Source organism: Hipposideros armiger, unplaced genomic scaffold (genome assembly GCF_001890085.2).
Source record: "Hipposideros armiger isolate ML-2016 unplaced genomic scaffold, ASM189008v1 scaffold_6, whole genome shotgun sequence".
NCBI lineage: Eukaryota > Metazoa > Chordata > Mammalia > Chiroptera > Hipposideridae > Hipposideros > Hipposideros armiger.
In genome coordinates, this window is record NW_017731356.1 from 8,353,598 (window position 1) to 8,367,657 (window position 14,060).

Sequence of the window (14,060 nt, forward strand, 5' to 3'; positions counted from 1 at the left end):
AATTATGCTCGCAAACCACGGTATTACTGTATGTATTTTTTTTGTAAATACTATTTTGACCAAAACAGCAGGAATCTTAAGGAGGTGATGTGGGTTAGTGAGTGGCCATGAATCAAGCTCTGACAGATTGGGGGTCTGTTATCCTTCCACTAGAATGTAAATTCCCCAAGGGCAGAAGAAACCTTTGTCTGCTCTGTTCACTGATGTAGCTCTGGTGCCAGAGTAGTAATAGCTGTTGGATATTTGAGTTTGATAAGTGACCATTCCAGAGCTTTCTACTGGATAGCTACAGGCATATCCTCTCCCATTGTTTATCATGTTTAGAGTCATTTCTGCAAAAATCTGGTAACTCAGTCCAAGAATGTGACTTTTATAAAATAACATTCTTCCTATGGAAATAGGTTTTTTTTCCCCCTGCCCACAGTTCAGAACATTTTGAGGTTTCTTCCCTAGCTTGAATTCTTCAGTAAGGGCAGAAGTTTAACTTAAGGATTCTGTGTATTCATTAATTTCTGGTGTGAATTTTCTGGTGTTTAGGCGAAGCTCAGCTCTTGTTACAGTTTTCCCACACTTCTTATAGGTATAGATTATCCAGTATAATTTCTCTTGTGATCATGAAAGTTTGTCTTCGTTTAGAAAGCTCTTACACATTTTCAGAGCTTCCCTCAAGTGTGAGTCCTTTCATGTTGAGGAAGCAATGACTGTATTCTGAAGGTTTATCTTTCAGAATTATTCTGAATGTTTATTGCATTCAAAGGGTTTTTTAGTTATTTTTGTCTGTGATGAATTCTCTTGCTCTCTAAAGCTTATATTTCTTCTGAAAGCATGGCCACGTTCATTACAACATTGGGTTTTCTCTTCAGAATGAGCACTATGTTATTCAACACAGGATGAGTTATGACAGAAAGCTGCTTGCAGTCAGGCTTTCTCTCCAGTCGCAATGCTGTGGTGCCTTCATAAGACTTAAGTAAGGCGGGGACTATACTGTAGTCATTATATTGGGTAATACTTGCCTCGTGTGAGGTTCCCAGTGCTCATAAAGTGGCAGGCTCTGACTGAAAGGCCTCCGTATGACGTTCAAAGAAGAAAGTCCACACACTTGTTGTTTGTTCTAGCAGGTCAATACAGTAAGTCATTTAGATTGTATCAATAAACAGACATTAACTATAAAGGAAGGTAAAGACCCCTGTATAACTGGGATACACTAGAGATTGAGGAAGAATGCTGGTTAAAAGAGGGGAAGTACATAATAGGTAATTCTGAATCTTATTAAACCTTTTCCGAAAAACTTACAATTGAGATATTTCTGACAGTGTGTGTAAAGAGCTTTCTCTCTGCAAACTTTCTTGTGTATGCAGAGAGACTGTAACCTTGGTAACATCCAAAGTTCCAACATCAGGAATGTCTTGTTCAATGAAAATTATCATTTGCATTAGAATTAAAATGTAAACAATCCATGAATATAGTGAGAAACCAGAGTGAAGAAAGCAGAGAAGACGTGCAGACTCAATATTTTTCTTGTAGCTGGAACAAAGCGTTTTGTCAGAAGCAAGATGCTGCTGTTCTGTCAGTTCACGTTTCTCCTGTTCATTCATCACCATGAACTTCCTCAATACAAAGTCAGGACGGGCTTGGATCAGAGCTAGAGGAAGTAAAGAGGAAAATTGTGGATTAGGAGAGTAGGTTTATCATGGCATCCCTGGTAGGAGATGATAGCTCCTGCCTGTATCTCTGATCTCACTATAGAGGCAGCTTTAACCTACTGGGAGGAGGGGACAGGAGAGAAGAGAATGTGAAGGACTTCCTTATAAAAGAGAAGCGATGTTTTTGATTTAACATATTACATTGGAATTGCATAGTTCAGAGCTTATTCTGTTGATTAAAAATGCAGGAATCATAGTGAGGACGTCATCTGTGGCTGAGACTTCTTTCTAAAGAGCCATATAGGCTGCATGCTAGTGGAAAGATACACTGCAGTCCCTTAAAGCTTCCCGCCTTTGAGCATAAGAATATCTCAGCAGTAGTCATCCTCTCCTATAAGAATATCTCAGCAATAGTCATGCCCACTCCCACCCCCAGCGCCCACAGTCTTTTTCTTTTCCTCCCTCAGTCTCTGTCTACATGCTGGTCTATATTGGCCTTTTCTCTTCTTCTGTCTGTAGGTACCCCTACAACATCACCCTTAGAGCAGTCCCTTTAAGAGTGTTGGAATCTACAAGATGAAAGTTAGATCAAGAATTTGACTTGACAGAACAAACCTACGAGACATAAGAGAAACTGTGGCTCCTGTGAAACTCAGTGACTCTTTCATAGGGTAGGTGGTCCTCAGTGGTGGTGTTTACCTTCCCACGTGCTTCTGAAATAAACTCGGTGGAAAACTGGGCTTGACAGTTTCATGGCTCAAAATGAGTCCATGAAAATTCTTTCAAATGCTCTTTTAATGCCCATTAAGAAATTGCCTTTATATGTGTGAGTTATTATTAGAGGATTTCCTTTCACTGCCTGATTTAAAAACTGCCACTTAAATCCATTTGAACAAATTGTAGGAGGCATCAAGGCCACTATATTTCATTGAGTCTTTGCTAAAATGGAGGCTTATTTACATAGTAGTGTACGTAACTTCATTCAGTCCTATTCTTAAATCAGACCCAAAGAAACATCCTTGGAGTCACTAAGTTTACTTCAACTTTTTGGTGTTCATGGGAGATGTTTTCGTATAGAATAACTTTTGACCAGGCCAGTAAGTGTCAAATACAAGATGACGTTGGTAGGAGAATTTATTTCTGAGATTGTATTCTAGTGTCACTTGATGGATCCTAGGTCCTAGAGTCTGAGACAAAAAGAGATGGAAACAAAAGGAAAAGCAGTTTTGTTTTGTTTTTTCTCACAGAGATTTAATGGCTTTTGAGAGTTACAGGTGGGGTGGGGCAAAATTCCTTGAAGGCCAGCTAACCATAGACCATGTCAGGATTTAAGAAGAAAGTGGTGGGTGAGTTCCTGGAGACCAGTGTAATTTCAGATTCATAATCCAATAAACGGGTCTTTTGGTTGTTGTTTAACTTTTTATTTTGAGATAATTCATAGGCAGTTGCAAAAAATGGTGTAAAGAGGTCCCATTTGCCCTTCACCCAGTTTTCTCTGGAGTTACATCTTACAGAAGTATAGTTCAGTATCAAAACCAGGAAATGGACATTTGTACAGTACATGTCGGTATAGTTCCGTAACATTTTATCATATGTGTAGATTTGGCTAACCACCACCTCAGTCAATACAGAACTATTCCATTACCTGGAAGCTCTCTCCCACGTGCTACCTACCCCTTTACAGTCCCCTCCATTCCAATTCCGCCCCCACTCCCACCATCCTTCACTACTGGAACCGCCAGCCTGTTCTCCATCTTTATAGTTCTGGTTGTTTGTTAGACGGGCTAGTGACGTAACATTGTCTCAAAGGGGAAATGTTTTCTGAAGCAGAAATTATCATCTTAAGAGGTTTTTTTAAAAACCTTGTTTCTTCACGTTTTCTAATTACAAATTTCTTTTGAATGGAGGGCTCCAGTGGGATTTTAATCCATTTGCTCCCAAGTAATGTGACTACTGAGTCATTCATTTCCCCCCACCCCACTTCCAACAGAATTTTCTTAAAGGAACAAAGCATTTTTCCATTAAGTTAATGATGTTGAAATGTTCCAAGTATTGAAGGGATTTTTTAAAACCTCTTAGTGTTTCTTATTTGAGGAGTCACAAAAGCATTAAAATTTTTTGGTGTAAAAAAATAAAGCCATAATTCACCGATACTTTTGTCTGGGTTCCTAATTTATCCTAATAAACTACGATGAAAACAGGATCAAATGAGTCGATATGTCTGAATCACTTAGAACAGTGTCTGGCACATAGTGATCTCTGTCAGTGTTATTTTTTATCGCTGCTGTTAGGATATCTGCTCTCAGGATGAGAAGGACTTTTCAAGCAAAAGATCAGTAGATGAAATCACACAGAAAAGGTCAGGTGTCTGGGCTACTTTAAATATACACCCAAAAACCAGGCCTCCGTAGGCACATGAAGATCCGGAAGAGGTTTTACATAGGTTTTCTTTGGGTGGTGGGTTTATAGGTGATTCACAGCATCCCTCTCCCCATTTTCTCTCCATTTCACAAACGTATTTAACAAACATAATTACTCTTATAGTTGGGGAAAGTAAAGTAATAATGTATAGAAGGGGAATTAAATATACGCAGTTTTGATGAAACTGTTGTGTTGTGACAGCATAGGTGATTCAGTATATTTCAGGAGGGCAATTTGACAAGTAGTCAAAGCCTTGAAAAGGCTCATACTCTTTGACGTAGTGATTTCACTTGTACGACTATATTTTTAGGAAATGATCAGAAATGTCAGAAAAAGTGCAAGAATATTCATTATTTATACAGTAGTTTAGCTTTATAACAGGAAATGAAATCCGCCTTATGTGTAAAGTTCTGTAATTGAGTGAACTCTATGTCAAATGGCTACATTGAGTGTTTTGATAAGTTTAACAGCAGTTTGATAAAGACACTTTGATCATAGCATTAATATAAATTTGGAAATTATATTGGTTAAAAACAAATTCAGTATTTAAGAATTGAATCCAGGAATTTTGTCTTTAAATATGGCACCTTTATATAATTGTATAAATATGATGGAAGTTTTAGAAAGAATAAAAACGTTTTCTAGCAGTCTGATGTTTTTAATATAATGTCATTTTATGCTAATATAATATCTGCCAGTAAATATTTTCTGGCTATATAGGAGATAATATGAAATGAGCGTATATCTAGGCTGAGTACAAGGCAGTTGTGTGTGTGTTTTTTTACTGTAGAGTTGCTTCTGTCATTTTATTTTTTTCTTTAGTAATTTTGAATTTGAAAGTTGTAATCTAATTTAAAGTTTAAGAAAGTGAGTAATTCATATCTTCAGAGCATTGACTGATCTGTGCTGAAGTGATAATTGTTTTCTCGTTCTCAGCACTCCTCATCTCACTTGCTCAAGCCAGAAACTTGGGAATCTTAATACGTCTGGATACCTCATTCTTAGCTTACACTGTGTGAATCCAATTTTTTGCTAAGTCCTGCCTGCTTCCAAAATACCTTGAGTCTACCATTTTTTCCAGTATCTACTGACACCACCCTAGTTGAGGGAACATTGCCTTTTTCTTAGAGTATTGCAGTGTCATCGTAACCATTTCGTCAGGCTTCCCCTGACTCAGTCCAGTACTTTTTGTTAGTTTCTATTTCATTTAAAAGTTGTATTGAAGATATGTATGCATCATGTTTAAGAAGTCAAATATTTACATAAGAGAACATGATATAACAATACCCAAACCCAGCTGCTCCTCACCTTCCATTTTCGAGCTCTGTACCCATCCAAGCCTCTTCCCCTTTGACAGAATATATATCCATTTTTCAAATAATATATCTAAATGCCTATTGTTCATGAGTTTTCAATTCTGGGTATGATTTATTGACTGCTATAGAAGATGATTTCACTCTTTCATATTCTCTTTCTCTCACATTCACACAATCCACTTTCTCCTCTTTTTTCCATACATTGGGTTGTCAGAAAAGTCATGACGTATTTTTTCTGTTTTTCGTTGCAAAAATGCATCATGACTTTTCCGACAATCCAATAGTTATGTCACAGTTTTGACATGAATAACTAATCATGACTCAGCTGTAAAGAATAATCAGGCCCAGCTATTCACAGCTGAGCCATGACTGACTTAAATTTTGTTTTCCTTAAGCTGATAACCTCCTTTAGCTGCCTCTGTACTTGCCATTAATTTTAGTGCCAGAAGTGAATGTAGCGAATGTATCTTCTCAGTGTGTTCAAACACTTCACATACTGTTTCATCTTTCAGAGACGTCTCTCAGAGTCTGTGTCCTCTTGTCACTTAAGATCTGGACTGTTCTTAAGGTCTGTCTGCTCATAGCTTTCTTTGTCCCAGGATCTCCCTTTACTGTTAATCTGGGAATTCCAAATACTTTATTTTTATGTTGGTTCCTCGGTTTCCTGGATTCCATGTCTTTCTTTTTCTTAATTTGCTAGTTTGTTTTGATGGAACACATCCTACTAGCTCTGAGAATAGGTGCATAGAAGGCAAGTTTTCTCTGAATATTTCTTTTTTATATCCTGTTTTTGCCTAATAGGAGCAATATTTATTTTCATCTCTCTGAGGGTAATAATTTATATGGTTTTCTCTCTTTTTTCTCTGTTTTCTTTTTTTTTTTTTAAGATTTTTTTTTTATTGGGGAATTGGGGGGATGGGAACAGTGCTGGGGAATTGGGGAAAGGGGAACAGACAAGTTGCTGTCGTTTTGTTCTTCAGTCTAGTTGTGGAGGATGTTGCTTCACTGGCCCAAGTTGGCACCATCATTGCGCTCTTCTCTGGCGAGGCAGATCAGTCGCCGGCTTCTGGATGGCCGCTCACGCTGGCTGCTGGCCACACACGGTAGCCCATGGCAATCCACTGCCACAGGGACTGCAGCCCACGCCGTCGCCGGCGACTCATGGCAGCCCAGCTCCAGGTTGAGCTGTTGTTCAGCATCTTAGCTGTGGAGGGCGGTGTCACTGGCCCTCATATGTGGGATCCGAACCGGGGCCCTCTGGCATCCCAAGCGAGTTCTTAACCATCGCGCCACTGGGCCGGCCCTCTCTGTTTTCTTTTGTTCCCTGCCATAGCTCAATTTCCTGAGTTCTTTTTCTGTTTTCCTATAGATTCTGTCTCTTTCTGGTGGTTGGTGTATTACAGCAGGGTTCTTGTTTTGAACCTTGAACCTCTTTGGCAGACTTTAAAATCAAAGGAATTCAATTCTTTTAAAGTTCTCTTATCAAATATTTTAAACTGTTACATAACAGTATATGTGCTTTTATTAACATACTAAGATCTAGAGGTGATAATTTTAAAATAGTGATGAATGTAAATATTTTTGAGATAGCTACCAATTGTAATGTGATAGGAAAATACATGGTTTTTATTAGTGACAAAGTTACATGTATTGCTAACTCTTCTGTAATTTATAGTCTACATTTATAATTAAAAAGGAATGTCATTTCCGTTAGAGGTTAGTGTAATATACAAATTTAAGTTTGTTTTTTTTTTTTTTAGCTGAGCCATCCTGCCACCTGTTGGCAGCTCAGCGGCTGCTCAGCTCGGCTGACTCGAACCGCTGTTGCTCAGAGCTCAAACTCTTGAGCGAGCTCTTAACCAACTGAGCCACTCAGCCGGCCCTAAATTTAATTTTTTTATATCCATTTTCTTGAGCCCTTCGAATTCTATTGACAGACCCTGTGGAAGATTAAGAATCCGTTTATTAAGAGGTTTCTTCAAATATCTGGGGTCTTTGACTGTCAGCTCAAAGAGTAAGGTACTGGAAAGCCGATTGGAAGCTCTGAGCGACTGGGTGGGGCTTGACAACTAGTAGGCTCCACTCTGTGTTGTGGGTGCTCCATTTTCATCATCTGTGGACCTTTCCTCTTGAGACTCAAGTCTCTTCAGAGAAGAACCCACCAGTCCGCTTGTAGAGTCGCAGTCTAATTATCAGTGTTCTCATCGACAAGTAATTTTGCCCTCTTGTATTCTGTTAATAAAATTTGTTTTTGTGATTTGACTGAATGGTTATTAATATTAGCTATGTTCCTGTTGAATAAGACAATTCTAGGAAGGAACACAGCATGTTTTGAAACCCTTAATATAACAAGAAAACTGGACTATTTCTTGAATTTATATTTAATTTTCAACTTAATTTTCCAGGAGCTTTCAAGTTGTGGATGGAATAAAAAAGAAAAATACAGTTCTGCACCAAATGCAGTTGCCTTCACAAGAAGATTTAATCATGTGAGTTGCTTATAAAATTTCGATATTTAATTTCTGAGATTCAGTTCCTCAGTATATAATTTTTCATTAGGAAATAATTTCACTTTTTACATCAATCCTGGGACATTTTCAGCCACTATTTCTTCAAATATTGTCTATCTGCATGATCTCTATTTTTTCCTTCTGTAATTCCTATTGGAAATTTTGTTGGAATTTGGCACTTTTCTACTTTTCTCTTAACCTTTCATATTTTACGTCTATCCCTTTGTGTTCATTCTGTGATTTTCTCAAATCTATATTTTAGTTCACTGGTTCTCCTCAGAAGTATCATATCTCTTTCAAATCTGAGTGCTTTTACACTAGTGTCATATTTTTCATATTTTTTAAAAATTTCTTAAATCATTTTCAGTATTTCTGCATTATTATGTAAAGTCCTTGGGGGACTGAATCTCTGTTATTTCTGTTGATCTTATTCACAATGGTTTGTTTTCTTGTGCATTTTGTAATTGGGGATTCAGAGCTCACATGTCTGTTTAAACTTTATCTGTCGGGATTTAGCTGCTGCCTAGATTGAGGATATATCCCTCCTGAGAGGCTTCTTTATGTGGAGGTTAAGGAACATTCCTACTTCTCTGTAGAGAAACTTTAATCTCAGAATCCAGCTAAGGGCAGGTTACAAATTCTCATGAAAGACTTTATTTTTCTCCTTTTTTTGTATTGTCTCCTTCTTCTGGATTATCTCCCTCTTCCAGTAGGTGAATTGTTTTAGTCCACCTTTTCACCAAGATTGCAGCCCTTTGGAGATCCTTTAGATACAAATAGAGGGGGGAAGGTAGAGGTATGAGGCCTTGTATTCTGTCTTTGAAGGAATATTAAATCCTAAGCCCCTGTGTCACTGAGAGGAAATCCTCCCTTTTTTTTTAACCACTTTGCCTTTATTTCCTTCTTTGTTTCTGGCCTGTAGGGAAATCCTGTTTTCCTTTCAAGTTAGCTATACATTTTTTAAATAAACAGTTTATCTTTAACCCAGCATTTCTAAGGCTTGACAGCAAGTCATTTCCTAAGTGGTTTGGTTCACTATATCACCCCAAATGGAAGTGGGTTAAAGTTTTTAAAAATTAGATTTAACCATAAAGAGGGGAATAGGGCAAACATGTCTTGTACTGAATTCCATATTTAAGCTATATAGCAGTTGTCAAAATTTTTCTGAGGTGGGCCGGCCGAGTGGCTCAGTTGGTTAAGAGCTCGCTCAACAGTGTGAGCTCTGAGCAACAGGGTCGCTGGTTTGATTCCCAGCCTGAGCTGAGCTGCCGTTGAGCTGCCAACAGGTGGCAGGATGGCTCAGCTAAAAAAATAATAATAAAAAATTTCTGAGACGGTTAGAATTTATCATCACAATAAAAGTTTTTCCTCCGTTGTACAAATACATTATGTTACAATGCCTACAAATTTGATTTCAGATTAAGCACTCATGTTATTCTTAAGTAAGCCAAAACGTTGTCAGAGTCAAATATGTCACCAAAAGCTTTTATCCTTATTCTGGGCCACAATTGATCCTATAGTGAGCTCCATTACTTAGTTACTCCATTACTCTATTTAATCGAGAAGGGTCATGGAGATCTGAAATAGCAAATTAGAAAGAAGTGAGAAAAGAGCCTTTTAGAAAAAGGAGCCTCTCTGCATCTTTATTTTTAAAATGAGTCTCTTGTAGACAATATATTGTTGAGTCCTTTTTTTTAATTCAGTATGACAATCAACTGCCTTTCAGTTTAAACTTTGAAAAGATGCAAAAATAATTCAGTATCCTATAATTCACTCATTTGCTTTATCCTGCATAACAGTCTCTGAATAATAATCCTAGTGCCAGTAGCATTACTGTAAACAAATACATAACATGTTTTACAGATGTTCTATTTTTTATAATCGCACTATAATCTGAGCATGTAGGTGTTGTATAATGCACTTTTTACTTTTATATAGTCTTGGTTCTATGAATAAGTGTATTTTTAATACTACCATCCTTACGTTGATGTTCTTTGAGTCATTTTTTATTTTCTGAAGCTCATTCTCCAGTAGATTACTCAGGAAGGGCTCACTGAAACAGTAATTTCTCAGTTCTTACATGTTGACAAGCAATTTTAGAAATATAATCTTTATCTTAGAACAACTTTTAGAAATATAATCTTACTCTATCTTAGAACAACTTTTATGTATTTTTTATGGTATTTTATTCATACCAAGAAAACCATACTTGGAATTCTTCACACTTATGATTCTGTTCAGTGTAAATAAATGACAATGTGAGATCACACAGCCATGGAAAACATGCTATACGTAGCATATTTTACAATGTCTGATCTTAGAGCTTATCCAGTTCTGCCAAAGTGTCTCAAAATACAGGAAAAAACACGTGTATAGTGTTCATGTTGGCATCACTCTGCTTTTATTGCATTCTCTTAGCCGTTTTCCTTCAGAGTTTATATTAGCTTTTAAAAACTAAAAATCGTAGTGATGTTTTTATGTGTGTGTACACACATCCATATGTGCATATCTATATCGGTCTGTGTATATGCGGTGTATGCAACATTTGAAGATGGGTTGTGTCCTGGCGGTGAGTCGCGGGAAAGAGCAAGTACTGTTTTTAAACAGCTGTCGGTAGTTAGTTCTTCAAGTAGCTCTTGTCGTGAATTTGATCCTAGTGAGTAAAGAACCTTGCCATTCAGTTCTATTTAACTTTTATTTGCAGGTAAGCTTTTGGGTTGTTAGAGAGATTCTTCATGCTCAAACATTAAAAATTAGAGCGGAAGTTTTGAGCCACTATATCAAAACTGCTAAGGTAAGAAAAACTTGAGTTCTCATTTTTGAGTTCAACTATTCAGCAATGTTTGTGAATATTTGTTTGTGATACTTTATTTATTTATTGATGCTGGAAAATAAGGCCAGTTGGTTAATAGACGTCAGCTTTTTAAATTGAATGCCTGTTTTCTCTGCCTTTTCCTTTATTTTTCTGTCTTCCTCCCCTTTGTTTTATATCTTTTCTCCCTCTCTCAGAGTAGCTGAATTATATGATTTATTTGACTGGATAAGTAGACAGATCAGATTATGATAAAATATAATATTTAAATATTGGACTGTTCTGCAGGTGATTCAGAAATCCTTGCAGGATTAAGTCGGAGAATACATATCACTTCTTTGCTTCTGAAATAGATCACTCTGCCAACCATGTGGCTCGGGCGCCTTCTAACCTTCTCTGGCACTAGGTGGCAGAGCTGGCTTTCTCAAAACTTGATATTTTACAGAAGTGTCATAAAATTTTTACAAACATTCTTTGTGGTATGTTAAATAAATATTGGGTTTTAGCTAATAGAAATTCATGACTTTTCTCCATAGATTATGAATTTGCATTATTGTTTTTTGGTATTTTTGTTAGTTTTTTAAGTATACTTGTATGTGCCACTCAAAACCACCAAATTTTGCCTATCAAACCTGCCATTATCCTCCTCATCAAATAGTCATTTAATTCCAGTTCAGACTTTTAGACTTTGAGTTATTTTTGACAGTGCTTGCTTTTATCCCATGCTTTAAATTCATAGTTTTTCTTTGTCTTATCTCTGTCGCTTAAATCCTTCTATTCTGACTCTCTGCCTTCTGTGTTCAGCTTGTTATAAAACTGCCATGCCTTTCTCTTCTCTTAATAGATTCTATCAGTTTTTTCCTGGGGACACAGGAAAAAATATATATATATATATATATATAGATAGATAGATAGATAGATAGATAGATATATGTATAAATTGATTTAAGGAATTGGCTCATGTGATGGGGAGGAGGGCTGGGAAGTCTGAAATCTGTAGGGCAGGCAGACGGCCTACAAACTTAGGCAGGATTTGAGCTGTAGTCTTGAGGCAGAATTTCTTCTCTGGGAAACCTCACATTTTACCCTTAAGACATTTCAACTGATTAGATGCAGCCCACTTTATTATCGAGAATATTTTAATTAAAATCAGCTGATTGTAGACGTTAACCACATCTACAAAATATTTTCACAGCAACACTTAGATTACTATTTGATTAAATAACTGGGTATAGCCTAGCCAAACTGACACATAAAACCAATTATCACATAGACACATAGACACAAAAGATTATTTATAAATTACATTTAAGGTATCAAAAGAATGAAAGTGGATACGCATGTATCCACTGCCCCCTTTGAATTCCCATATGCCTCTTCATATGTAATCCCTTAAACTTCCCGTTGCAAAAGGAACCATTGCCCTAAATTTTGTTTGCTTTTCTTTTATATTTTTACTACATATATACACATATAGGTTCCTGAATAATATGTTGTTTTTTTATGTTTTTGAATTTTGTTTAAATTGAATTATTCCATAATACTTTTATAACTTTTTTTTTTAACTCAGCAATGTTTGTATTCTGTTGTTTGTATATACCACAAGTTATTCACTATATTCTAGCTTGAATAGTTTCCAGATTTTTGCTGTTATAAACATTGCTGCTATAAAGCATTCTTGTGTGACTCTCTTGGTGCTCATATGAGGGTTGAAGTCCTAAAAATATACAGAGAAAAGACAAAAATACCCTCAAAGAAATGATAATGAAACCAATAGAATGAAAATTTTTTTCTATTTTGGCTGTTTAGGTTTTCTTTCCAAAAATGTCTGTTCAAGATCTTTGAACAATTTTCTGTTACGTTGTTGATCTTTTATTGATTTTTTGTAGGAGTTTTTTTTAACATAAATAGTTTCTAGTTCTCCGTTACATGCTTTGCATACATTTTCCTGTTTGTGGCTTGTCTTGTCATCACTCTTCATGTTATCTTTTGATATAGATGTTCCTAGCTTAGTAGTCAAACCTATTATCTTTAATTAGTAAATTTTTATTGTCTTGTTTAAGAATATCGCATGTAAGGAAGCTTACTGCAACCTCTGAGAATATCAAAGATGTTCTCTTATATTATTAAAGTTTTATAGCTTTGATTTTGGTACTTGAGTATTTAATCTATCTGGAATAAATTTTATATATAACATGTATGATTATGGATTCCAGTTCATAATTTTCCATGAATAATTCTTCTGGTAGCGTTTTTTTTAAATCCTTTTTCTTTTTTAAAGATTTTTTTATTGGGGAATTGGGGGAGGGGAACAGTGTTGGGGAATTGGGGAAGAGGAACAGCCAAGCTGTTGTCCTTCAATCTTCGTTATGGAGGGCGCAGCTAGCTCACCTCCCAATTCCAATCACCATCTGGCCGTCCATGGCAGCTCAAGGTGCCATGTTCAGTCTTAGTTGTGGGTGGGCGTAGCCACCATCCCAAGCGGGAGTCGAACCAGAAACCTTGTTGTTAGGAGCACGTGCTTTCCCCAGCTGAGCCATTTGGCCACCCGTTGGCAGCTCAGCTTGGGCGCAGCGTCACTGGCCCATGTGGGAATCGAACTGGCGAACCTGTTGCTCAGAGCTCACAGTCTTAACCAACTGAGCCACTCAGCCAGCCCCAAAATCCTTCTTTTTTAAAGCTTTCTTTATCTTGTCTGGAAGCATCTTTATGTCACCCTTGTTCTTAAAAGATGCTATTTCAGTCTTACAGTTTGGGATTTTTTTGTTGGTGGTGTTTGTTTGTTTTGCTCTGCTTGGGATCCTTGAGTTCCTGGTCCGAGGAATTAGTGTCTTTCAGTAGTTTGAGGGAATAATCTAATATTATCACTCAAATATTGTTTATACCCCTTTTTTTATTTTCTCTTTCTGCAAATTAAATTAGATAAATGTTGGCCTTTTTTGCTATACCTTTCATGTCTCTTATTTCACATTTAAAAAAAAACTCTTGGGCTTTTATGTTGTATTCTAGATGTCTTCATATTTAATTTTATTTAATTTGAGACCAATACCTGATGCTGTTCTCCATTTGGTAATTCCTGTTTCCTTGTGTTTTTTCATTTTTCTTTTTCTTGCTTTCTTTTTTTTTTTTTTTTACTTGTTCATATTTCTTGAAACTTTATGGGAATTCTTTGAGACCTGAGTTAAGGTGGTGTACTAGTCTGAGTTCTCCAGAGAAACAGAACCCCTCTCCTTTTCTTAGTTCTAATGTTCAAAACGGGTATTTTTGCCTGGGAGTGTCTTGATAGCAGGTGAGGACAGTTCTAAATGACTGATTTTTAGATAAGGCCATTGGGATGTAAGCATCTTATAGTATGAAG

At 36.6% G+C, this 14,060-nt stretch overlaps 1 protein-coding gene across 4 annotated transcripts in view; it reads left to right on the forward strand.

Moving 5' to 3' along the window:
- RALGPS2 (Ral GEF with PH domain and SH3 binding motif 2) overlaps positions 1-14,060 on the forward strand; it is a 142,701-nt gene that overhangs the window by 53,107 nt on the left and 75,534 nt on the right. For all 4 annotated transcript variants that reach the window (XM_019646499.1, XM_019646494.1, XM_019646513.1 and 1 more), the window contains exons 5-6: positions 7,786-7,869; positions 10,595-10,684. In XM_019646499.1, the coding sequence (XP_019502044.1) occupies positions 7,786-7,869; positions 10,595-10,684 (174 nt within the window). The remainder of the gene's footprint in view (positions 1-7,785; positions 7,870-10,594; positions 10,685-14,060) is intronic.